This window comes from Setaria italica, chromosome VI, assembly GCF_000263155.2.
Source record: "Setaria italica strain Yugu1 chromosome VI, Setaria_italica_v2.0, whole genome shotgun sequence".
Lineage (NCBI taxonomy): Eukaryota > Viridiplantae > Streptophyta > Magnoliopsida > Poales > Poaceae > Setaria > Setaria italica.
Window position 1 is genome coordinate 22563704 of NC_028455.1, and position 24319 is coordinate 22588022.

The 24319-nt window shown below is 45.7% G+C and overlaps 5 protein-coding genes across 7 annotated transcripts; 3 read left to right on the top strand and 2 right to left on the bottom strand.

The window, feature by feature from the left end:
- Window positions 1–291: 291 nt before the first annotated feature.
- On the top strand, window positions 292–2137 carry LOC101753851 (thioredoxin-like protein CITRX, chloroplastic). The gene is made up of 4 exons (XM_004973261.4): window positions 292–592; window positions 702–824; window positions 1527–1607; window positions 1723–2137. The coding sequence occupies exons 1-4, from the start codon at window positions 341–343 to the stop codon at window positions 1837–1839; spliced, it is 573 nt and encodes a 190-aa protein (XP_004973318.1). The 5' UTR covers window positions 292–340; the 3' UTR covers window positions 1840–2137.
- A 3538-nt stretch (window positions 2138–5675) lies between these two features.
- Window positions 5676–8586, top strand: LOC101754247. Of its 2 annotated transcripts, none has more exons than XM_012846677.3 (2): window positions 5676–5849; window positions 7225–8586. In XM_012846677.3, exon 2 carries the CDS (start codon window positions 7232–7234, stop codon window positions 8027–8029), a length of 798 nt encoding a protein of 265 aa, XP_012702131.1. In that variant the 5' UTR covers window positions 5676–5849; window positions 7225–7231; the 3' UTR covers window positions 8030–8586. The 2 variants fall into 2 exon arrangements, with proteins under 2 accessions (XP_012702131.1, XP_004973319.1); XM_004973262.4 differs by having other exon boundaries at window positions 5680–5849; window positions 7179–8586.
- A 956-nt stretch (window positions 8587–9542) lies between these two features.
- LOC101755051 (RNA exonuclease 4) lies at window positions 9543–12802 on the top strand. 2 transcript variants are annotated; one of them, XR_001393221.2, is made up of 8 exons: window positions 9543–9900; window positions 9998–10082; window positions 11316–11424; window positions 11530–11618; window positions 11686–11750; window positions 11840–11918; window positions 12029–12272; window positions 12660–12802. XR_001393221.2 is itself a non-coding variant. In XM_004973264.4 (7 exons), exons 1-7 carry the CDS (start codon window positions 9614–9616, stop codon window positions 12194–12196), a joined length of 882 nt encoding a protein of 293 aa, XP_004973321.1. In that variant the 5' UTR covers window positions 9543–9613; the 3' UTR covers window positions 12197–12553. The 2 variants fall into 2 exon arrangements, 1 of the variants encoding a protein (XP_004973321.1); XM_004973264.4 differs by lacking the exon at window positions 12660–12802 and having other exon boundaries at window positions 12029–12553.
- Window positions 12355–13501, bottom strand: LOC101754636. Its single transcript, XM_004973263.4, has one exon. The coding sequence runs from the start codon at window positions 13296–13298 to the stop codon at window positions 12510–12512; it is 789 nt and encodes a 262-aa protein (XP_004973320.1). The 5' UTR covers window positions 13299–13501; the 3' UTR covers window positions 12355–12509.
- A 6805-nt stretch (window positions 13502–20306) lies between these two features.
- Window positions 20307–21452, bottom strand: LOC101755458 (leucine-rich repeat receptor protein kinase EMS1). The gene has a single exon (XM_004973265.2). The coding sequence runs from the start codon at window positions 21450–21452 to the stop codon at window positions 20307–20309; it is 1146 nt and encodes a 381-aa protein (XP_004973322.1).
- Window positions 21453–24319: the final 2867 nt, after the last annotated feature.

Consider the following 24319-nt stretch of genomic DNA (forward strand, 5'->3'; position numbering starts at 1 on the left):
TTTTGGTCAAACTTAAGATGTTTTGACTCTCCAAGATTCTTGGAATGATTTACAATTTGGAACGGAGGGAGTAGTAGTTTTGTTTTTTCAATTGGCGTACAATTTGAGAGCAAGCATTTCGTAGTGGCACTTTCACGACGCTAGGTTCGCACTTTGTGGTAGTATTACTAGTGTAATGACACAGAAATAAACTAACAATCCAAAGTTCCAAAAAAAAATATCAAGAAATACGAGGGTGTCGCTCGCAGAATGCGGTTCTGCCTAAAACCCCGTACCGTTTGCACGGAAGTCTACCGGATAGGATTTATCTCCCTCCCTCCGCGCGCTCTCCGTGCTCGACATGGCCACGGTCGCCGCCGTCCTGCCGGCCTGCGCCGCCGGTCCCCTCTCTCGAGCGGCCACCCCGCTCCCGCGGCGCCTCCTCTCCGTCCCGTCCTCGCCCGCGCGCAGTGGCATCTCCCGCGCCTGCAGCCTCGTCGGCGGCGGCGCCAGCGCCCGCCGCGCGCCGACCGTTCGACGGAACGCCACGGCGGAGATGATGGTTCCCTACGTGCCGGGATCCGGGAAGTACATCTCGCCAGACTACCTCGTGGTACGTAGCAGCGCGGTTCGCTCGGCCGGGAATCTTGCCGCGCATCATCACGCTCCGAAGTCCATTGACTCCGTGTCTGAATGGTGCTTTTCGCTGTTCGTGGTTGCAGAAGAAGGTGTCGGCCAAGGAGGTGGAGGAGCTGGTGAGGGCGGAGAGGAAGGTGCCGCTTATCGTCGAATTCTACGCGACCTGGTGCGGGCCCTGCGTCCAGATGGCGCAGGACATCGAGATGGTACGCCACGCCCCCTGCCAGTTCCGCATCCTCTGATTTTGTTCGTTTCAGTGTGGTTTCTGATTATCTTGGCCAATGCAACGCACGCCTGTATGGTTACAAGCGACGGGACTAGTGGTATAAACGACTAAACGAGCTTTGCCCATGGGTGGCAATGGGATGAAATGGATTGGAATATGACACGCTGCTACTCTGACATTTCTGCTCAGCTAATTTAAGCAATTTGTAAAGCTTCTGACGACATTTGAAAACCTCCATTGGGTGATTTAGTCTAGAATAATATCATACTGGACATCATTTGATAGCTTCTGCAGCCTGGTAGTGAACTTTATTAGGAAGAAGTTTTTAACAGTTCTGAATACCATCTGAAATGAACCAAACGGTTCTTCGAAAAAAGAAATGAACCAAAAAAATTATAAAGAATCATTTCCCTAAAAGATATTGTTGTACCTGGCAATTAGTGAGTACTCTGTCAGTGCTCTTGAAGAATATTGTGAAATAGTGTGGTATGTTGATGCCTAAGGGAAAAAATCTTTTTGGGATTGGGCCTCAGTTTAGTAGTGTTTCCTCAATGATCAGAAGGGCCGGGGGAAATAACATATTGGTTTGGAAGCATATTTTGGAAAAGATGGACAAATTATTCTACCTCTGTAATAAACCTTGCAGTATCCTAAAGCATTTTGTTGCAATATATTGTTGCAGCTTGCAGTTGAGTATGAGGACAATGCCCTATTTGTGAAGGTGGACACAGATGATGAATATGAATTTGCAAAAGATATGCAGGTACACCCATCCTGGCCCACATTTGAGCTAACAAAGTGTTGGTTACATTCTTCTTGATATTTCTACTATTTTTTTCCTTGAATGACTGAAGAAACACCATTGATGAAACATTCAGGTAAGAGGACTTCCGACGCTGTATTTCTTCAGTCCGGACCAAAGCAAAGATGCCATACGTACCGAGGGGCTAATTCCAATGGATATGATCAGAAACATCATTGACAACGAGCTATGACAGCTTGGAGGCGTATAGACACATCACACATAGGCAGTGTTTTATGTTTGTAGCTGGTGAAATTTTGTCCTGGGACCTAAGGGGTTTAGGTATTAAGTTTGTTGTGCTGTATTTGGCTCTTGTATTGCTCCATTACTAGGGTTTCCTGTGTGCAAAATCTGCAGGTGTAGCATAGGATTCGCACTTGAGACTCACGACTAAGTTATTCTGCTGTGTCTCCATTTTGTTTTGCGTCCTCATCAAAGTTTAGACCAGTTATCATTTTGATCCCTCAAAATGGTAAGTTGGCTTTGGCTCACACTGGTCCTCCAAATTTCAAGGGAACCAATCTGGTCCTTGAACGGATATCTTGTTGGGAACTTGGGATTGTAAAGTTATACTTTCTCGAGGTCGCGGCGAACGACTTTGTTTTTTATAATGAAAACACTTTATTGCTTCATAGTTCATACGCAAGTGACAGAGATGAGACTAGCTGCACCGTACCTGTCGAGGGCATCGAGTTGCATGGGCAATGTGGAAGCATGAGTACCGATATTGAGGAGAGGAGTGTCGCCAGGCTTCGCTGGCTAATTTATGAGCAACCTTGTGCTTGGAGAAATGAGGTGCGCTGGATTGGATCAGCCAATTCGATTCTGCAAATTAAACAGGGATCAATAACTTCTACGATTGCAAGCGAAAAAGGTTCCATTCACCTTCACCGCACACTTTCTCCCCCTTCTAAGGACAATCTCTAGAATCACCCCGTGAATGAGCGATTTTCCCTTAATCTTTCGAAATGACGGACTATTTTTGTAAAATAAATACATTTCAAGTGTAAATTTAATAAAACTACACTACAGGGCCAAAACTACCATAAAATTATACAACAGAGTTTTCTAGCCCGTGTTCGATTTAATTGGGTTTGACCTATTTTATTTTAATTAAACCGATAAATTCAAATGCCAAGTTTTTTTGAAAATATTTTTTTATTTATTCATCTGTCCGAACGGCTAATAACTTTATAAATTTTGGGAGGGGATTAATCCAAACATTACTTATTCGGGTCCCTCGAACTAGAGGGAGCTCATTCATATGCACACAGATTACAAATTCCAATGCCAAGTTTAATGCTAGGAGTTATGTGCATTAATCCCAATAGAACTTCAGAGGGATTATGGCAAGTACATTGGTGTTGTTTAATATGCGGTCTCATGCATTGACACGTAATCTTAAGATGACTTAACAAATAATCTATACAATGTGTTGTCTTTTGAAGTTGTCTCATAGTAATTCTATTTCCTTAATTTGTGTATAGAAAAAAGAAAATATTAGGAAAAATAACCAATGTCCCCCTCAAACTCTTGAGCTAAGGTCAACTTCATCCCCCAACTCTCGAAAGGTGCAGTTTGGTCCGAACTCTAGTATTCCAATTCAATGTCTCACCTTTTGAGAGTTGGGAGATGAAGTTGACCCGAGGCCAAGAATTCGAGAACGAAATTGACTATTTTGCAGAAATATTATAAGTTGCATGGCAACAACACCCCGTACAATGGTGGAGTAGTCGTCTCGTAGTCCTAAAATCTAGCCTATGAGACGGTTGTTTCGCGAAACAACATCCCTCTCTTTCCTCACTCTCTCTTCTCCACATCAGCAAAAAATCATACGTGACACTGCATGAGACGACCTATGAGAGTGCTGAGGTGTAGTGATGTATTTGCTCTTAGGCTAAAATGGTGAACAAATTATCCACATACTGTGACACCCAAAAGGGGGAGAAAATGTGTCCTATCTTGTTGGCACATGCAATCAATCTAGAATCTTTCTGACTATTGGAAAGTGAAAAGAAATTGTTATTCACGTTCGATGAATTTCGATAATATACCATGATATTATAACATTATCCAACTATTTTTCATCCATCTCAAATTAGGTCCTGTTTGGATACACCATCCTAAAGATTAGGAGTCCACTTTTAGGACTTGTGCATCCAAACATGGATTCTAAAAGTGCACTCCTAAATTTTAGGAGGACCATTTTCATTAGGAGGACTAAGAGCAACTCCAAGAGTTCCCCAAAAAATTCTTCCCCAAAATGAGGTATTGGGGGAATGCTAAAAAAATTTTTCCCTAAAAACATATCAGCCCACAGCAAAACGCTAAAAACTATACCCCAATAATTCAAAACAAGCCACATCATCATAATTGGATCCATTATCTTATCCACCATGTGGTTCCGTCGTTATTGCTCCGCCGGAGCTTTCCACTCGATCTCTCCCTCTGTTCTCCGAGCTGCTCCTTTCTCTCCGCTCGATCTCTCCCTCTTCTTTTCCGATCGGCAAAGCATCAACTTAAGAAGGAAAAATACAAACGCCAATCTAAGAACGACGCTTAAGGATCTCACTTGTATCGATAATTTGGCAACCAGTATCCTATTGTTCACCAAATATTTCATTCTACTGTGGAATAACAATGTCCCATATTTCATTCTACTAACGGTACCACTATCCTAACTGAACATCTAAAGGCTCAAAACTACAATTCTCTACAACTGTTGGCACATACGCAAAGCTCATCTAATCGCTAGTCAGAGCCGCAGCAATCTCAAACGCAGAATCACAAGTCCCTTCCAGGTTTCTCCACTTCGTCTCCAGGCTCAGCGGAACTATAGATCTCTGATGTTCTTGGGTCTTGATGTCTCTTTTCTACTGCATCATCATCCTTTGCGGTAGTGGTGGCCTCCACTGCTTCTGTATGTTTATTCTCATCTGCAGTTTCAGAATGTTGACGGCGGAGACTCAGGTGCTTGTCCTTGGAGACCCCAGCGCGCCTGCCTGAAATCGGGACCTCGCCATCGCTTATTTGCTAGTGCCTGACCCGTCGCCGCGCGCGCATAGCGTGAATCAACTAGCACTCGGTCTCTCCCCTCGTCCAAGGCCTGGCACCACCACGGACGGCCCCCGGACAAGAGCAGGCGCCAGAGGCCTTCTCCTCCGCTGATTCGCTTTCTCGTCTGCGGCTGCGTGAGGACCCCAGTTCGAGCGCAACCATCGCGCGCTCTCTAGCTCGGCCCGGCCACCCATTGCGTGGCGAAGGAGAAGAAGCTACCGGATGTGGCGGCGATGCCGCAGTCCTCAAGCTCGCACGCTCGGCGGGCAGGGCGGCATCTCCCGCTCCTCCAGCTCTAGCGCCGCCTCCGCGGCCAACATCCCGAGCCCACCGTCGTCGAGACCCAACCCCGCGCCGAACCCCGAGGCGGAGCCCTCCTCGTCCTCGGTGCCGCCGGTGGCTGTTGCCGAGCCGCTGTGTCGTCGCCGAGCGCGCGCCCGGAAAAAAAAACGCCCGCGGGAAAGAGGTCGGGGGCGGATTGGGGGAACACGGGAGTCGCGAATATTTGCAGGAAGAGAGGTGTTTTTTTCGCGTCCCCAATTTTTTGGGGAGTTTTAGGTGGACTGTTGGAGTTCTTTTTTTCTCTTTTTTCCCCTAAAGAAGGTATTGGGGGGAAGATTAGCGGTCTCTTGGAGTTGCTCTAAGGGGTACTAATGGATCCTATTTCTTCTAAAAGTGGTCCCCAAGTCCCCCTTTACCCCTATTGCCCTCGCATGCATTAATGACGTGAACAATTCAGGTAGTTTAGAGGAGTAATTGGGGAGTAAAAATGATATTTTTCCTCTAAGATCCTAACGATTAGTAGTCCATCCAAACAGTCACGGAGCAATTTAAGGGCTAGTACACTACTAAACTTCTTTAGGAGTTTGTATCAAAGTCTTACTATTCGTTTAAACTTTTATCGATCCGCAGCGATATAGATCCATAACAAAGTAACTGGGCATCGATACGGGCTGCGCGTCACTAGTCTGTGCGATGCGAGTATACCACCCATCCTCCTCATCTCCATCCACCTCTCTCCTGTTCACCTCTCCCTTTGTGGCTGTCTCTTGAGTCTTTGGCCTCCCTTTCTTTCCTGGCGACGACTACTGGGTGAGAGGCGGCGACCTTCGCCACGGCCCTTCGCCGGCGACGGGCACGCTCCAGGTATGCCCGAGCCTTCTCTTCCCTTCCCTTCCTCCTTTGCGAAACGGAGCACCCCAAACCCTAACATGAGCTATTTGCATTCGGATCTGACCCGGTTACAGTTATCTACATGTATAATACCTACGATCTTCGATTTTTTGTGCGCAAATTATCGAATGTACATGTGTATACACCTATGTCCTATACTGTGGCCGCCCTGTCTCTATGGATGTATGTGAATATGTGATGAGAGCTTTGAGAAATCGAGTATCAATTTAGTACCGTTGGGTTTCATGGATCGACACTTAACCAAAAGTTTATATATTTAAGTCATAGTAATCCAGAGCTGGGCGAAATGGACTGAAGAATCAAACCAATCTCTCAGCTCAACCTGGCCAATAATAAACTCTTTTCTCTCCATGCGTGCATTTTAGATTTATCTTGGAAACATATCCTTGGATGTTTAACTAATCAGATGCAACAGTGCCTTTGGGGCAACATGCTCATGTTATCATCTATTCCCAATTTCTAAGATATGTTTTGTTTTTTTCCCTTTGGAAGTAATCAACTCATAATAAAGATGAAAAATATAGTAAACAAAGTTTATTTATTCTCTTATCAAGCTCAAGTGGCTCATTTTGCAATTGTGGGCCAGCCATGTCTAGTAGGGTAGCAGTTCACTTCATTGCTTGTTTGCGTGTTTTGTCGCTTCATTTGTCATACTTGTTAATTTTGTACCTTTTCAACCTATGAGTTTGGTGACTGTGTGTTGGATACAATGGATACCATTCTTGTTGGATCCTATTATGGGTCCCTCATTCCTAGGTGATTGTGGCTCATAAGGCTGTTGTGTATGTGAAATGATGCAAAAGGATTTTCACCGTTACACGCACACACACAACGAAGCAGTTAATGCAATGCTAGTAAAAAAATAATGGTATGGCATAAAGGTACAAATTGGTTTGTCAGTTTAGTTAATGAAAACTTGGCTGATTATGTGTAGGATTAACTATTGTGGGAAGGCTGACTGAAATGGAAAGTTTATGTTACAAATTGTAGCCACTAAAGATATATGTTTGCTGAAATTGAACTTTTATAATTGGTTAATTATATCCTTATTCTTCACCTAAGCACAGTTTATACATTCTTGTTGTCTTGACCCTTGAATCACTATGTCATACTCTTTACTGTCACCCTGTCCTCCCTTATTTTTAATGTATATTGTTTGATACTTTGGTAACTGTATACGTATTCCATTATATAGATTTTGTTATCATTTTACTTTCAATTCAGCACAAAATGCAAAAAAAAAATAATAACATCGAGTTGTTTCTTTTCAAATCTTATTAGGTAGTCTTGTAAACACTAAGGAGGTTTTGTATTGTGTGCATAAAAGGCAGTTCATGAACACTTCACTAGCCATGTCTGGTGTTTATGATGAGAAGCCACCTACAGAGGTTTCCACTGATCCGTCAAGTTCAAGGAACAGCATTGATGAGGATGATGACTGGGTGATAGTCAAGAAACAGCGGATCACCATATTAATTCCTCCACCAACACCAGATGCTGCAAACCCTGAATCAGATAGGCCCACAGTAAGTTCTAAACATTCTACCTTAACACAGAGCAAGAGAGACTGGAATGCTGCCAGAAAGAAGCACCCTAAGCAGCTGATTGCCAAGACACCCAAGGATTTCCCTCCAGAAGATGGCATTAGTGAGAAATTTCAAGTAGAGGGTTCTGGAAGTACAGTTCAAAAAGATGTTCCAAGGATCGTGGGTGACATACCGCCACAGTGTCCTGCTGCCCCTGTTGTAAAGTCAGAATGGACTGAAGGTGGATGTCAGGCTGTTGAAGGACTGTTTCATCAAGGCAGTGGGAAAGTGACAAATTCTTCTGGAATCATGGATGATCCAAGGATGCCAGTTATTTCTTCACCTGTTGCGAATAAGATAATGCGAGCCCGGCTCCTTGAGAGTCGTGTTGCTTGTTTTGGAGGACTGAGGAATTGGCTTTTTTATCGTGGTCTTGGATGGTTTGTTGGCATATTGGACAGTGAAAAGCTGGGGATGTACCAGCTAGTTTCCCTTACAATGACCCAGCTGAAAGAAATGGGCCTTGTTGCTGTAGGTCCAAGGAGGAAACTGATCCATGCCATTGACAGTCTGTGTCACCCTAGCCAGGTTGAGATGGTTTTTTGATCTCTAGCACATTTTAGTCAGCTAGAAATGTCAGAATGCTATTTACAGGAAGGAATGTCTGAAGTGGCCTCTGATTGCAGTTAGTTTGGTGACGGAAACCATATATGTCTTTTGGATGGATAGCTCAAGGTTGGCTCATTATCTAGAATCAGAAGCTGAAGCGAGTGCTGAAAGTTTTTGGGAACAGGGAGACTAAAGTTCATCCTGCTTTGAAATATGCTTTTCTAGACTACCCCTTGTACGATAATTGATGTAGGTCAAGCTGAAATCATGTAATCTTGCAGATATGGAGGGATCTTTTAATAGCACTTCATTTTGTAAGAGCTGAGAACTTTTAGGAAAAGATGTGTTGGGTCTCTCCCCAGGCAAATTTTCGATGTCTGAGTGGGTGGGAGGCTGCATAATTGTAAAGTTCCTGTGTTTGGAGTTGCAAGCACTGCTGCAGCTTCAGAATTAAGAGGATCTAACATTCTAAAGGAAAGTAAATCACAAGTCAGGCAGACAAGCTCCTTTGGGCTTTCCATGGAGTGGACAGATGGCTTGTTTCAGTGTCTTAAGAGCTGATTATGCATTGGCATCCGGGGAAGACTGATGTTCTTGAGCAGATTGGTAAGAGGTTTATCAGTTTTAACTAGTGGCATACAAATTTACGGTAGGAGCCAATTAAGCTCAGAAATCTGCTTAGTTCTGTAGCTTAAAGTGGTGTAAAGTAGACCAGTGCACGTCTGCACCATCGCATCTTCCTTGTTGAGTTGTTGAGATCCGTCGATAGTTTATTTGAAATGATGTGCGCCAAATACTCTTTTGATATTGTGCAAAAGAACATTTGGATCCCGTACTGAAAAAAAATGAATCGCATGAACGAATGAAGATGTCGATAAACGCCGGCGAGATGTGATGTACTGTCAGCAATGAGATATCTAAATATTTGGAGGGGCAACGAATGGGTTTTGCACCCGCTCATGGAGCCACCATTGTATGCCCTCCATAGCCAACAATTACTACATTTAACGCTTCACCACTGCAGCAGTAATCTACAAGGACTCAAAACCTAATATGAAAATATAGGAGATGCTATAAAAACATGTCAGTTTTTTCTCCTATTTTTTCAAGGGATCAATTCTCGACGCATTAAACCAGCTCTATCGGGTTCCGTTGACGATACTCTCCCACTCTTCCCTTTCCTACCAACACCCATGATTCTTGGCGCATCTGCCATCTCGCTGCGCCACCCTTGACCGCCATCACGCCAAGCCTATTTGCCAATAAGTATATTTTTAACTCAAGTCTTGTCTTGCCAACTCTGTTTATCATGCTTGTCTTGTTTGAACATTGATCTGATTTTAAACACCGATGTTGTAAAAGACATGAAAAAATGTTGATAAATCTGAAATTTAGTTTTTTTTAAAGAAAAAGCAACCCGAAAGATTAGCTTGTCCATTTAAAAATTGAGCATAAGCAAGAAAACATAGTGACGCTGTTTTGAGCCTGAAAACCCCCTCCTAAAAAAAAAGAGAACAAAACAAAAGAAAACCCTCGCACAGAAAACCCTCCATCTGCAGTCCTCCCGCGCCGCAATCATCCATGGCGGCAGAAGCTGCGCCGCCGTTGTCCTCACCGTCGGCCACAGCAGCAAACCCCGGCCGCAACCCGAAGAGGAAGCGGAAGCCCAAGCCCAAAGCAGCCGGCCCCTCCGCCCTGAACCCTAACTGGGCGCAGCTCCAGTCCAAGCTCCCCCAACGCCCCGCCGCCACCCACCTCGGCAAGCGCAAGCATGACTCCGGCCCTCCGTCGCCCTCCCGGGCGCCCGCGGAGCCGTCTCCGCCCCCTGAGGCGGTGGTGAAGCTCGAGCCTACCTCCGACGATGCCAGGTGAGCGTGCCCGCGCAGCGAGATGCTCGGATTGCCAGTTTTTTTAGATGTTTGGTTTTTTACTTCCTGATTTGGGAATGGCGATTCGGGGTGGCAGCTTGACGAAGGCGGTGGCTATTGACTGCGAGATGGTCGGGGTAGGTTCCGATGGCAGCAAGAGTGCCCTCGGCAGGGTCACCTTGGTAAGCACCATTTTTACTTCAATTTTCATGTTTATTTATTTACTATGTGTAGTAACAGTATGCTTTGTCAATGGAATGAAATTTGCAACTATGTTGTAGCTGGATTTTGTTAGATGTGGAGATATTGTGAGGTTGATTAGGGTAATCTACAGTTGGAGGGTGGTTATTCATAGATGTCTGGTTTAAGAATATGGTGGTTTCAATAATTCCATGACTTAGACGGATTGACATTCTTGTGGTTTCATGAAAGTGGTTGTTACAAGCTTGCATTTGACACTGGTATCATGCAGGTATTTGTTTCAAAAACATGATTAGCTTATATTTAGGTTTGGCAGTACCATAAAGTAATTTCCTATCATTTGGGAGTTTCTACTGCTTTTTTATTTACCTGATGTTAAGCTCAGAATTATGCTAATAAAGTAGCATATATATTAGCTTTATTTAGGCAGTGTTCAGCAATTGAGTAGTGCAATATGGCCCTTTCCCCTTATAATGTGGTTTTATCTATTAAATTGTTTTCTGTGGCTACTTGCTACTTCCATGACGATGCTATAAGATAATGTTTTAGTGTTGTTACTAGTGATCTAGTTCTTGCATGAATCTCAGGATTTGACATAATACAATAGAATGTGTACATAATTAAAAAAAAATCATACAATGTTTTAGTGATATTTGTATACTTGATTTTCTATATCCCTGGATCTGGAGTTAATGCTCCATGTAGAATCAATAACATTTATTTATAGGATAGGTGCACAAAAGTTATCGTGTGGGTTCTTTATGATGTCCTCTGGTGATTTGAAACACTTAGAGAGTTTGATGTGTTGTAAATGGTTCAAGGCTTCAAGCTGTGAAGGTTATTCTTGAAGTTTGTGAATTACATGCTTAAGTTTGATGGAAAATTGTAAGTGTAGGTTTACCTAGCCTTGCTTTAGGAAGAGCGGGAAAATGTTTCCTTACTGTTGTAGCAAGGGAGGAAGAGCCAAACTGGCAAACTTGCTCCTCCAACAAGAAAGATTCTGGAGCAGTAGCAATGCTGTACAAGGGAACCAAACATTCTGGACTTTTTTTTGTTCAACATTATGTAGTACCTGATATATAAGTTTCTGTAGTATTTGCAATGCAACATATGTATTTGATGAAGTTTGTTTGAAATTCCCAAACATTTGGGCAATGCACATGCATTCCTGCCTTTGAAATATCATCATCTAATCTTAATATGCTTTTTGTCAGGTTAATTCTTTTGGCAATGTCGTGTATGATGAATACGTTCGAACAGTGGAGCGAATTGTGGATTACCGCACACGCATTAGTGGGATTAGACCTAAGCACATGAATAAAGGTAGAGATGTCACTACATTGTCAGTTATCACTTTATGATATTTTGTTACTGTAGAGAGGTGATGGTGATCTATGTGGGTTATGCAACTGTCTTATGTTACTGCAGCCAAAGAATTCTGGGTTGTGCAGAAGGAAGTAGCTGAGCTGATTAAAGGAAGAATTCTTGTTGGGCATGCACTGCACAATGATCTTAAGGTTGGTGGCTGTAACTCCATTCTTTATGGACCCTATGTCCTTGTCTAATTTAATTCATATTTTCCAGGTTTTGCTACTAAGCCACCCAAAGAAGGACACTCGGGATACATCAGAATATGAAATTTTCCGAAGGTTAGATAGTCTGAGCATCTTCTGTGACCTAATTATTTTTTTGCTATGGTTACCCTAACTGTATTGACGTGTGAATTTCAATTCACTAGGGAGAGAAAGAGGCGGTCATTGAAGGATCTTGCCAATGAAGTACTTGGTGCTAAAATACAACAGAGTGAACACTGCCCCGTATGTGATACTATAAACATGATTACTGATTTGTCAACAGCCTAACACTTCCATCTTGATGTCACTTCTGCTCATGATTACTTGCATGGCCACTATTGATGCTCTTACAGATTGAGGATGCCCGAGCTGCGATGTTCATTTACAACAAGCACAAGAAAACATGGGAGAAGAACATGAAAGAACAATTCAGGTTCAAAAAGAAGCTCAAGAAGCGAGGCAAGAAGAAACCTGCTGAGTCCAATACAAATGACCCCAATGTCCCGACTGTGCTTCTATAGAGACTAGCAAAAGATACCTGGGAACCTGTGCGAACCATTTCCATACTCGACATGAAGTTTTTCACTCTGACAAGTGGTATGGATATGATAAATCCTACTGGAACTGTCTCAAGTCAGTATCTAACCATAAAACTTTCAGAGAATACTTGATGCCAATGTCGTGATTTGAAAACCATTGATTCATAATTCTCTGTGTAGCATTTGTCCTAGGGAAACAATGTTTGTAATGAAAATTTTGTAGTTGAACATCCATGTACACTGTAGTGTGTAAATTCACACTTGCATTCAGGTTTTGTAACAAACATTTCCACCATCAACTGAAAAATGTCACAGGTGACAAGATTGGGTTGCTGAGAATTGGATTCTGAGGACTGGGCTGCCTTGCAGCAATCGTAGCAGATGTGAGACTGAGACCTCTCTGCTGCTCATGGCGTTTCCTAACTGTGAACTGGTGCTGGTGCAGGGGCAGGGAGTTGGTGTCCAGCATGTGGAGGATGACCACCATGAGCAGGGAGCAGGTGAACATCGGGATCGGGCCGAAGATCCACATGAGCAGCGTGGTGGCGAAGTAGAGCGCCCGGAGCCCCATGGACCAGAAGTTGCCGCCCCGGATGACGGCGTGCTGCACGTAGGCTGCCGGCACGTCGGAGTCGAGGGTGGTGATGAGGAAGCTGGCCTGGACGTAGTACCTGGCCGAGTGGATGAAGCAGGTGAAGGAGGCGAGGAAGCAGACGAGGAGCGAGATGTACTTGACGGCGGCCGTGCCCTGGCTGCGGTCGCCGTAGACGAGCCCCGTCATGAACACCTTGGTGGTGCTGCTAATCCAGGCGCCGATGAGGGAGCCCAGCGCGATGGAGAGGGAGGCCAGGTTGGCGGACGCCGAGATGCTGCTGGAGATGACGCTCAGCGCCAGCGATGTCTCGTCCGGGGAAGCCCGGACCATGCGCCGCACCCAGGCCGCCTTGTTGTGGTTCTCGTAGCCGATGATGGTGGTGCTGGGGTGCCGGAGGATGCGGTAGAGGAGGAGCAGGTGGTAGCTAAGCATCACCACCAGGCCGCAGGGGACCAGCACCAGGTCCAGGGACCCCTTCTCCAGCTTCATCGCCTCTCCTCTCCTCTGTTCTTGTGCTCTAGGCTTGAAGGCTTCGTTGTAGCTCTTCTCTGCAGGTGTCTCGCATTTTGATGCTGTTTCTTGGAGTTCTGTAGTCTGTAGAGGACGTGAGATCTTTGTGGCTTGTGGTTTGCGGTTTTATTTGGATTTTGTGGGTGCTACTTGCTAGTGGCTGGGTCATGGGCTCCTGGTTGCTTATGAGTTTTGCATTTAGCGTTGCTGTCGTGGTACTGACGGCGAGGCTTGTCGCTCGGGCCCAAAGACTGCGAGCACGGCAAGCAAAATTTGTTGATCTTGCTTCGAAGAAACGCCGGGAGATGTAATTGCTCGACGGGTTTCCGGATCCTCCAGGATAGGATCCAACCGGTAGCAGCTCCACTCGATTCCGTCATCCAAGAAATAGCATAAAATTAAACGTAATGGGATTACTTAATCCAAGTTAATTAGCTAGGTGAAACCATCAACGATTCAACCAATGCGCACAAATCTTAATCAAGCACAACAGCAGAGTAGCATTTCTTTTTCTTGTTTTTTTTTGTTTTACCAAAAGCAGACTGACATTTCCTTGGTACATCCTCGCGGTGTCAAATTCCTTTCTGGCTTTCTATCCGTAGTTGAAAGCTCTAATAATGCATCCTTGGTAACACACAAAGGGTTAAACTAAAGCTCCTGGATGAAACGTGGATGTGTTCCCTGATGCAAACCTTGCGAGATTAAAGCAAATCTGCAATTCAGAATGGCCGGCCACAAATTCTATAATAATACAAATCGTGAAATAAACAAAAATGTTGTTCGATAGCGGGTATATAGGAGGCCACGGACCCGTTATGTCACGCCCTGTGTGTACCACCATGTGTTTGCTTGCACTCAAAAGGCACAAGCCTATTTGAGTACATCGTATAATTGACCATTACGGTGATTAGGTCAAATCCCCCCACCCAAAAAAATATGAAAGAACATTTCGTGCTCACATGGCACTCACTGTTCATACCAGCTAGATCCGCATTATGTAGCCTACGAGCTTTTAAGTTTGGCGGTGCAGCTAGTCTGCCTATCCAAAGTCACCCGGATTACGTAGCCTACGAGCTCAAGTTTGTATAGTCTGCTTATCATAAAAATATATCCTAAAAGCCTATTATGTCCTATTTAGAACTACTCCATGATACAGCGTGGGAGGTGTGGTCGTGCACTTTAATGAAAAATCACCTAGCTCCTCCTAAGTTTATCTAACTTTTTTTTAAAAAAATATATAGCTTCGGTTGCAGATCTCCAAGCCAAACATCTCGGGCTCCACAAACTCTAGTTTCGAAAAAAAATATGAATATAGGGATCAACTTCAAATTTTTTGCAAAACTCTTTAAGAGTTATTTCCAAAAACATGGTTTTAAACCTCCTCTGGTAATTACCTACCGTGCTACTTAGATGAGCGCTGCATACTGGAGCTCCACCGCCGGCGCCGCCACCTGCGGCGGCCTAGCCAAAGCGCGCCGGGGTGCCGCCGCCGTCGCGCTCTACGCGCTTCTCGGCGCCGCAGGCTTCGCGGGGATCGAGGGCGCTTATTGGGCCGTTGAGTCGTGGCACAGTGGCCTCCTCAGGTCCGGCCGCGAAGTACGGATTGGAGGGCGGCCTGCCAGCTCTGGTACCCATCAGGCCCCATCACTCCACGAGAGTTTTTGGGGGATCCACACCGAGGAGGACACGTAAAGGAAAATGGGCTTCTGTTTCGGCCCCTTTTTACGCTATGTTGTTGTCATAGGAGCTCTAAAAAAATAATTATTGCCGTTTTGTGTCATAAATATGCTTTCAGATTTTATACCCAACGACATAAGATATCGTCCAAAAAAACCATTGGCAAGGTAACACATGCAATTTTGTTCTATTTTTCCATGTGAAGTGCACTTACTTTTTTATTCCTGTTTTTATTGGAAAATGCAGCTCAGTAGAAATTTTTTAATGTATATGCATTTGCAAAGGGAGTTCAGTAACATTTTCAGGATCAAAGTGTTATTCTGGGGCCAACCTATGCGATGCCAGGATTTAGAGTTGGATCTATCCAAGTTTCTGGTTTATTTTTTTCTTGATGACTCAAGTTTGGGGCTTAATTGTATGTAGGGTGCCAAACCCGAGTCTTGTTTGGGTGGTTGGACACTGGTTTTTCGGTGGTCAGAATAAAGTGTAAGGAAATGTTTTGGTTATTCTTTTATTTCAAACTTTGAAATTATGCTCTTAATTACTTCTTTATTATTTCAAAGTATCCCATTTATTCAAACAAGAAAGGGTGGCTCTGCTGCTTCAGCTACGGCTCCCGCTCCACTAGCAACTCCCGCTCCTCCTCCGAGCGGCGGCCTGCGCCTCGGCCGTCGGAGGGGGGCCTCGATGCTCGTAGTCGCGAGCGTCCGTGGCAATGTCCAAGAGCAGCCTGTCGTGGGACTGGGAGTGGGCTAGCTCCACGGAGTCCCGCGGTGCAGGCATGTGAGCGCCTTCTCGACCTCAGCGCGGCGCGAGGGCGGCGAGGCGCGGCCGCCCGAGCCGTGGTTGCGCGTTGGCGGCCGGCTGCGGCAGCGAGGACCGGCGCGTGGGCCGGTGCCGGTGCCGGCGCCGATGCTGCGCGAGCCGCGTGTGGACAACGGCAGCGCCGCGTCTGAGGCAAAGCGGGGCCGGCAGTGCATCGCCGAGTCCGCGGCACCGGGCGTGCTCCCGGACTACGCCAACAAGTCCGTGCCAGCCGAGAAGATCGCCGAGCTCACGTTGCTCGACCTAAGCGCGCACGGGAGCGGAGGGCCTCCGCCGCGAGCGAGTGACGGCGGTCCACCGGGGACCCCCGGGCGAGGTCATGCGGACGGCACGTTGGGGCACGGCCGGAGCTCCAGGCCGAGACCTCGCGCGTGAAGTACGGGGAGTGTTGTGGGGATGGTGGCTGTTCTCCGCAGGCCACGACGACGTTGAGCAGCGCGGCGGCCGCGTTCTCCCAGGTTCTCGACGTCACTGACGGTCAAGGTGAGGTTGTTAAGCAACATAGCGGCCAAGAGAGTTACCCCAATAACCTCGTCTGCACAAGCTCAAGAAGCAAAGAGCGAGGCAGCAGATAAAAAAAAAAACGTGGCCGGGGGAAGACCGCCCCACGATTTTTCATTAAGGCCGCGTTTGGGTCCAAGGAATTGGAATCTATTTATGAAGTAGGCTAATTTATGTTGAAAATGTGGCATTCCACAACTTTCCAAAGTTTAGATATAAGCCTATCTTAAATTCATGGGGTGAGAGATGGAAATTGATTGGTTATTAGAATGGAATTCAATTCTTATAGCACGCTCTTAGACTCGCTTCTCTATAGTAGAAGTGCAGCATACAAGTATCTCTCCCATATCACCAACTATAATATACAACTATATTCCACATACAATTATATTAGCTTAATTAATTTGTGTCTAAATTATAATTATTAGGATGGAATTCAATTCCAATGATCCAAACGAGGCCTAAGAGAAAGTTTAACCGGCTTCCGGCCGTGAAAAAATCCCGAACCTTGGCTGCGCCAGCGAGGGTTTTTTTTTACGCACCGGGTTCGAGCCGGGCGGGTGGTGTCCACGACGGAAGCGCCCACCGTTGAGCTATCTGTCGGTTCGCAAGGCAGCGGACAACGAGGAGATGGTGGGTGCATAAGGGTGGGTGTTTTTTTTAAGCTCCTGGGCCTCTCATTTATCTAGTATTTTTTTGTGAAATGTTCATGCTGATTTGGTTCAGAAATAGCTCCGATACGTGATGTGTGAATGGCTCTGCCTTCCCTCTGCTTTGTGCTTGTAGCTTCCATGTGTACTGCTCGTGCTAGCTGAATGGTGAATCGATGGAAAAATTGAGTACTGATTTTTTTAATGATCGAGTTATTCTACTTCGGTGAAAAATTGATGGAAAAATTGCAGCAATGGTGGGAGAAAAAAATATTGTACTGCCTTTAAGCTTGCACAAAATTGTTTCTTTAGTGAGATGGATTTTTTTTCTTCTGGCCATCCACGCGATGTTTGCATGACTCGGTAGTTTTTTTCTCTACTCTTATTTGTATTTTTTATTTTTTTCCTTTCAGCTATGAATGTTATTCCTTTATCTGTGTTTTCAAAAATATGGTACACGGTGTGTGTGCATCTTATTTAAACAACGATACATAGGGTGTGCAATGTTATGCATTTGATACAATAGTGTACATTAAGTGTACAATATTATATAGGATTGGAGATAGAGAATGTGGTATGTGCGCCTAAACAGTAAGGTCAGCTCCAGTGTCAAATCAATTTTGCTCTAACAGGTGAAAAGCGTGTCAGGAAATTTGATGTTCGCATTGCATGCTTTGGTATGTGGGTCCCGCCACTCAATTAGAGTTGATAGAACAAAATAAAGCAATGTTTCTCTCTCTACGTGTCAGCTATTGGTTTGCCGTGAAGAGCCTGGGTATCTGCTTATAGCACGGTAGCTCATTGTTTATTCAGCTCGGTTTGACTCATATGCGGAATGCGATTTTACTTCTAACATGCATGGTTCGATGGCTATTGTGTGCTCAGTTCGATTTATTGAGCTACAAATCGATTTTGAGCAACACTAGAGCTGGCCTAAGGGTATAGATAAACAACTTGTCTAATTGAAGGGCAAATAACACCGGTACAATTGTGTACAAGGGGAATGGGTACCCTGCTACCACTATGTACATCACAATTGTTTTTTTAATCGCACAATAGAGACGCAGGCATTCACATCATTATTAAATGACTATATGTAAAAGTATGTGTTTTTTTATTTTTGAAATCACCATATGCAACAACTCTTTTCCGAATTTTCAAATATTAAATGCATGAAACCTATATGTGGGTGGGGATGTGAGTTAAAAAGTTAATAGAAAAGGTGTACCTCATGGCACCTATGTACCACTATAGCTTTATGTCTTGTCCTACTGCCAAGATTCTTGGTCATATGTCCTATTCGGTTCATATACAACCAATAAAAGATATAAATACAAACATACAACCAATAAAAGATATAAATACAAATATAATACGAATAGTTAGGACAAGATCACATGGAATCCAATTGATATCAAGGGTCAGGATTGCTTTCATCGAAACTGCCGGGTGTATCATCAATTTTTTGCATATCTTAAGTGTTCGTTGGAGTTCTTTTTTCACTGCTGCTTTCTTGACTAGTTGTCGTTAGGTGAACTTTGATAAGTTTCATTCAATAGTCAATAGAGCTGACCTTTTTCCATGATATTGCAATGATTCATCTATGATGTCACTAGGGTGTACTAACTCATCCTGGGCTAACTCATCCTGAGCTAGTACAAAATTTACATGGAAGTTAGTGAAGACCTGAGCTTTAAGTTCGCGATGCTTTCTTTCTTAAGACCCCTTTCTTTACTCATTTTCCTTCATAACACATTTACCCAAAGGTTTATTATGCAAGGATATTATCAGGTAACGTGTACAGTATATGCACCGTAATTGAGAATTACTTTCCACTTAGCCATACCTTTTTACTTTTAAATCTATAGCGTTTAGGACAAACTAATTTGTACCCTAATTTGACAAACCCAAAGGCCAAAACAGAACTGCTACTGTGCTACCTGACCTTATAAAAAAAAACCGCTACATCCCCTAAAGCCCCAAACAGGGCCCAACTGTCAGGACAATGAAATCCTGATCCTACATGACCTTATAAAAAAAACGCTACATCCCCTAAAGCCCCAAACAGGACACAACTGTCAGGACAATGAAATCCTGATTTTTGGGTTGAAACCAGGATGATCGATCCTGAATTGTGGGCTGAAATCGAAAAGATTGAACCAGACTAAATGGATGCCACAAGCCCACAACTCTAGATCCACATCTTTATATTTAAGCGCCTTTTCAATTGAAAAGTTGTTTAGATGCCAAAAAAGTTGCTAAACTATTATATCTGAACTTCCTAGCCACTTGACCAACGAGAACTTTTGTAGCTAAATTTTAGGCATGACTTCAAATGAAAAATAGTTTGACAAACACATATCTCCCAAGTGCAGTACAATTTTCACATAATGGTCATCTCTACCTGAGATGATATGAAAATATATGTGATTTTTCATTGAATATCATCAGCGGGCTCGATCTAAATTTATCGGCTATACAAGTGCCAATTTGACATAGAGCTCCTAGTGTGGCTACCGGTGGCTGAGAGGCTCACATAGTTTCACAATTCTATAAATTTGACTACTATTTTCTAATATTCCTCAGCTATTGCCTTCTTCCAAATGTTTCATCTTCTTTTTAATATAATCGGCAGCTCTGCACCTTTTAAAAAAAACTTCTTCCAAACATAATTGCTGAAACCTTTGCGTCTCCATGTTAAAAAGGTCACGAGGGCAAACGATCGGCAGTACAGGAGATTGCATTTATTCGGGCTGGGATTGAGTATACGGCAGGCAATCCTATCTGCCAAATCTGACAGAGAAATGCATGGCTTCCACACGAGCGCTAGCCCACGGCACAAGGCACCAAAGTCTCTGGCAAGCACCTGCTAACTCTTGAACTATTCAGCTTGCCGTCAACGGACACCAGTGATGGATGAACAGTGAGTCAACGGCGTGCTAAACATGGATGAAAGCTCCCATGATCATCAATGGCGTCTCCTCAGCCCTCCCTCCCAAATTAAGAATCATGGCGCAAAACGATCAGAGGTTTGTTGGTTACTTGTCCTTGATGATGCGGAATTTTACCACAATTCGCAGGAAATGTTTGTAGTTGTTGGAAGAAATTCTGAGTTCCGAACAGGGTCGACATCGAAAAAAACACTGGATCAATTTGGAATCAGCTGTACATTCTACTCATGATCTAAGCAGTAACTGTACTTTTTACAAAACAAAACAAGAAGCTTCTGAAAGTTGTACATGAGACAAGAACATTTTCCTACTACCCTAGCAAGTTACCGGTAGTAATCAGTTGGTCACTTCCCCAGAGAATTCAACGTCTATGGGGTTTTCATTCACACGGGAGGCCGGAGCAGCATGTCCGCCTTGTGGACGCTCCTGCTGGGGCCAAGAAGGCATCCACTGAGACGCCCCTCGCCGCCGTCGTCGGGTTCGTCGTCCTCACCCGCCGGTGCGCCGTCGCGGCGACGGTACGCGGCTTCCACGTCGCTGAGGATGGCCGACACCTCCGCCATCCCCGGACGGCTCCTCCCGTCGTTGCCCACGCACGCCAGCGCCACCCTGGCCGCCCGCGCCAGCAGCCGCGCCTCCGCCTTGTCGGCCGGCGCGCCGGCGCGCGCCACGTCGAGCACCTCCACGCTGGCGCCGCCGCGTATGCGCGGCAGGGCCCAGTCCGCCAGCCGGCCGCCGTCCCAGCGCCGCCCGGTGAGCAGCTCCAGCAGCACCGCGCCGAGCATGTACACGTCGTCCTCCGCGCGGGCGTCGTCGCGGCGGTCGAGGAAGCCGGCGAGCCCGTAGTCGGTGAGCCTGACCGCGAGCCTCCCGCCGGCGGCGGACGAGCTCACGAGAACGTTGCACGGCCGCACGCGGCCGTGGACCACGCCGTGAGCGTGCAGGTGCGCCAGCCCGCGCGCGGCGCCGGCGGCGACCGCGGCGCGCTGGCGCCACGGCAGCGTCGTGGGGACGTGGCGCGCGTCGTCGTCCCGGGCGAGGAGCCTGTCGAGGCCGACGGCGCCGACGGGGGCTCGCTCGACGAGGAGGACTCGCTCGCCGGGGCCCTCGGAGAGGCCGACGATTGCCGCGAGGTTGGGATGAGGCGGCACGGCGAGCGAGCGGACGGCGGCGGGGAACCGCCGCCCGCCGGGGTCCCCGAGGACGAGGTGCGGGTGCATGCGCTTGGCGGCGATCCCGGGCGCCGCCGCGTACACGGCGAAGTGCCTCCCCTGCCCGATGACCCGGCTCGGGTGGAACCCGTCGGTGGCGCGATCGACGTCAGCGAGCGGGACCACCTGGAGAGGCGCCGTCGTCGCCACGGCCGCAGAGCCAGAGTGGGCCGCGGCAAGGTCGGCGTCGGCTCCTCTCGCGGCTGCCGCACGCCGCTTGCGCCAGAGCAGGAAGAGCGCGACGGCCAGCGCGAGGAGCACCGCGGTGGCGCCGGCGAAGAGGGCGTGGTGGACCGCGGCCACGACGGCGTCGTGCATGGCGCTCGCGGCCGGAGCGGTCGTGGCGCACGCGCCAGGCCGGAGTGGATCGCGTTCGGGGGGCACGTATGGGATTAAGTAGCACGTACGCAAGATAGGCCACACGTGCGACGGTACGTGCGCGTGCAGATGTAGGTCAAACCTGCGATGCGTACACTACCGTGAAGGAATGGACTGTCAGTGTGGGATGTGTCGCGACGATGTTGAGCAGCTCACATGGTTGGAGCATCTCCCTGATTTTCGGCTCACCGGCACCTCTAGAAATTTGTTGTAGCTACAACATTTCACTGTTTCTTTTTGTCACTTGTCCGGTCGTTTTGAAATAGCTTTTTATTGTATTCTGAAAAGGTATATAGAATGTAAATATTCCCTTTGTTTCTTTTTTCTTAAAAAATTTCTCTCCAAATTTTCTCACCGGTTAGAGCACGTCAGCTTTGCTACCCCTCTTCCTCGTTAGTCAACATAAGCAATTATCTAGTTGTTGTAGTTTGTGCATGTACGGCAGAATGCGAAAATAAATCGTGTCAAGGAAAAGTTAGTGGCCAGAAATAAACAATAATATCTTCTCACTCAAGTAAAAAAAGTTGAAATATTGTAATGCATGCTCGGTGCACAAACATGATGAAACGACGCATATTTGGGCAATGCACAAATACTCTTTCACGATAATAATGAATGGTCCATTTCTATCGTACACTATGATATCGTACACCACGTAAGGCGTCTTCGAAGGAGATGTGGGTTAAGAGTCAAAGGAAACATGATTTTTTCGCATCTCTAAATTTTTATCTCCAACGCATCTTTAATGTGACCCTCATAAGAGACGTGTTTTGGCAAATCCGCGTCACAAAGAAGACGTGTATTAATAATGTGCGTCTCTAATGACTAACCAACTCATAGGAGACGCGGCTTGTTAAAATGCGTCTCATATGTTGGTACATAGGAGTGCAGGTGAGCTATGAGAGTTTTCGGCAGACTCATAGGAGACGCGGGTTATTAACACGCGTCTCCTATGACTTATTGGAGACGCGTTTTGTTCTGACGTCTCCTATGATGGTATCTTCTTTAATTGTATCTTACATAGTGGTACATGGTATTTCACTCTCTCTCGCACCTGCATTTTTAACCAAATGATTGTCATTAAAATAGATTAAACAGTTATCCTGTTATAGTGAGCCATTGGCTATCCTCCGGACCTCCACCACCTCGTCGTCTCGCCCAGCCATCTCCACCACCGTTGAACCAACCATCCTTTTCCGAGGTATCATATGTAGCAGTCCCAATTTCCAAACACATAACACTAATCCTCAGGCTTTTGGGTACCGAATTTACATCACCCTAAGAATAAACTTAACCAAGCTAGAGAGGTTAGGAATTGGAAGCTTGTACTTTTTTGTCTGCATGCATCCAAGAGCACTTGAACAGGTACTAAGTGGTTATAGCTAACGTGATCGTTAAGAGTTTTATATTGCAGAGCAGGTTACAGTGGTCTTGAAAAGCGCTTCTGAGACTAAATTTGATCTTAAATAAATTGAACTTGTTGACATGCTGCGTGAAACGACGCATCCGGGTTACCACATGATGTGTTTTAAAAAAATAAAAAAAATCTAAATTTTCAGGGTCGTACCGATACGTAATAGTTTGGATCCACCCAACTAAATTTTAGCTATTGGAGCTTTTTTTAGCTAGCTAAAGCTTAGGAGGTGTTTGGATCCCCGAGCTAAACTTTAGTCCCTGTCATATCAAATATTTAGATACTAATTAGAAGTATTAAATATAGACTATTTACAAAACCCATTGCACAGATGGCGGCTAAACGGCGAGACGAGTCTATTAATCCTAGTTAGTCCATGATTTGACAATGTGCTGTAAACGGCGAGACGAGTCTATTAAGCTAATTAGTCCATGATTTGACAATGTGCTAATTAGTGAGCACATTGTCAAATCATAGACTAATTAGGTTTAATAGACTCGTCTCGTCGTTTAGCTTCCATCTGTGTAATTAGTTTTATAATTAACTCATATTTAGTTCTCCTAATTAGCTTCCGAATATTCGATGTGACACGGACTAAACTTCTTTTTAACTCCAGGATCCAAACACCCCCTTTAGTCAGGTCGTTTGGATCCATTAGTTAAATGGTAGTTGTCGAAAATAAATAACTATGCTACCTTCTTTTATATTACTGCCAACTCCCCCACCGCTGCTGCTCTGTTGCCGCTCTTGTTTCCTCTGCGCGCCAACCCCCAGTTCTTGCCACTGCTCCTTTGCTGCTGTCTACTTTTTGCGTCAGATAGCCAACACAAGGGACGCCAAAACAAGCAGATGGGTGCCTTTTTTTTACAACAACACATATGCACGCACATATTTGATATTGTTTCAAATAGTAATTCATTGTTCACACAACTCCTAGCCATTGTTAACTGCTATTAACCCACTGATTAAATTAGATTAACTGGAGGTAGCCAGCATAAGAGCTCATCCAGCAGTTGCAGATAAAGAAAAGTCGAGCAAGCAAGCAAGCTAGGTAGCTCCACAATGGTGGACCCAGGCAGATCGGCAGTGGCAAGGGAGGCCAATAAGAAGACTAGCACTTCCACCGGCGCCGCCATGAAGAAGAAACTGATGAGCAAGAAGCCGGAGGAGAAAGACGGCAGTGGTGGCTGCAGGACGACGAGAAAGCAGAGCAGCCACTGCAGGGAGCCGGAGAGCCCATCCTACAGGTTAGCGCTCAAGAGCATCTTCTCCTGCAGAAACAGCCATCAGCAGCCGTACAGCAGCAACCGGAGCAAGAAGCTGGGCTGCTCCGCGCCGTCCATCTGCAAGCTCAAGGACAGCGACACCAGCCATAACCAGAGGGTGGCGCAGA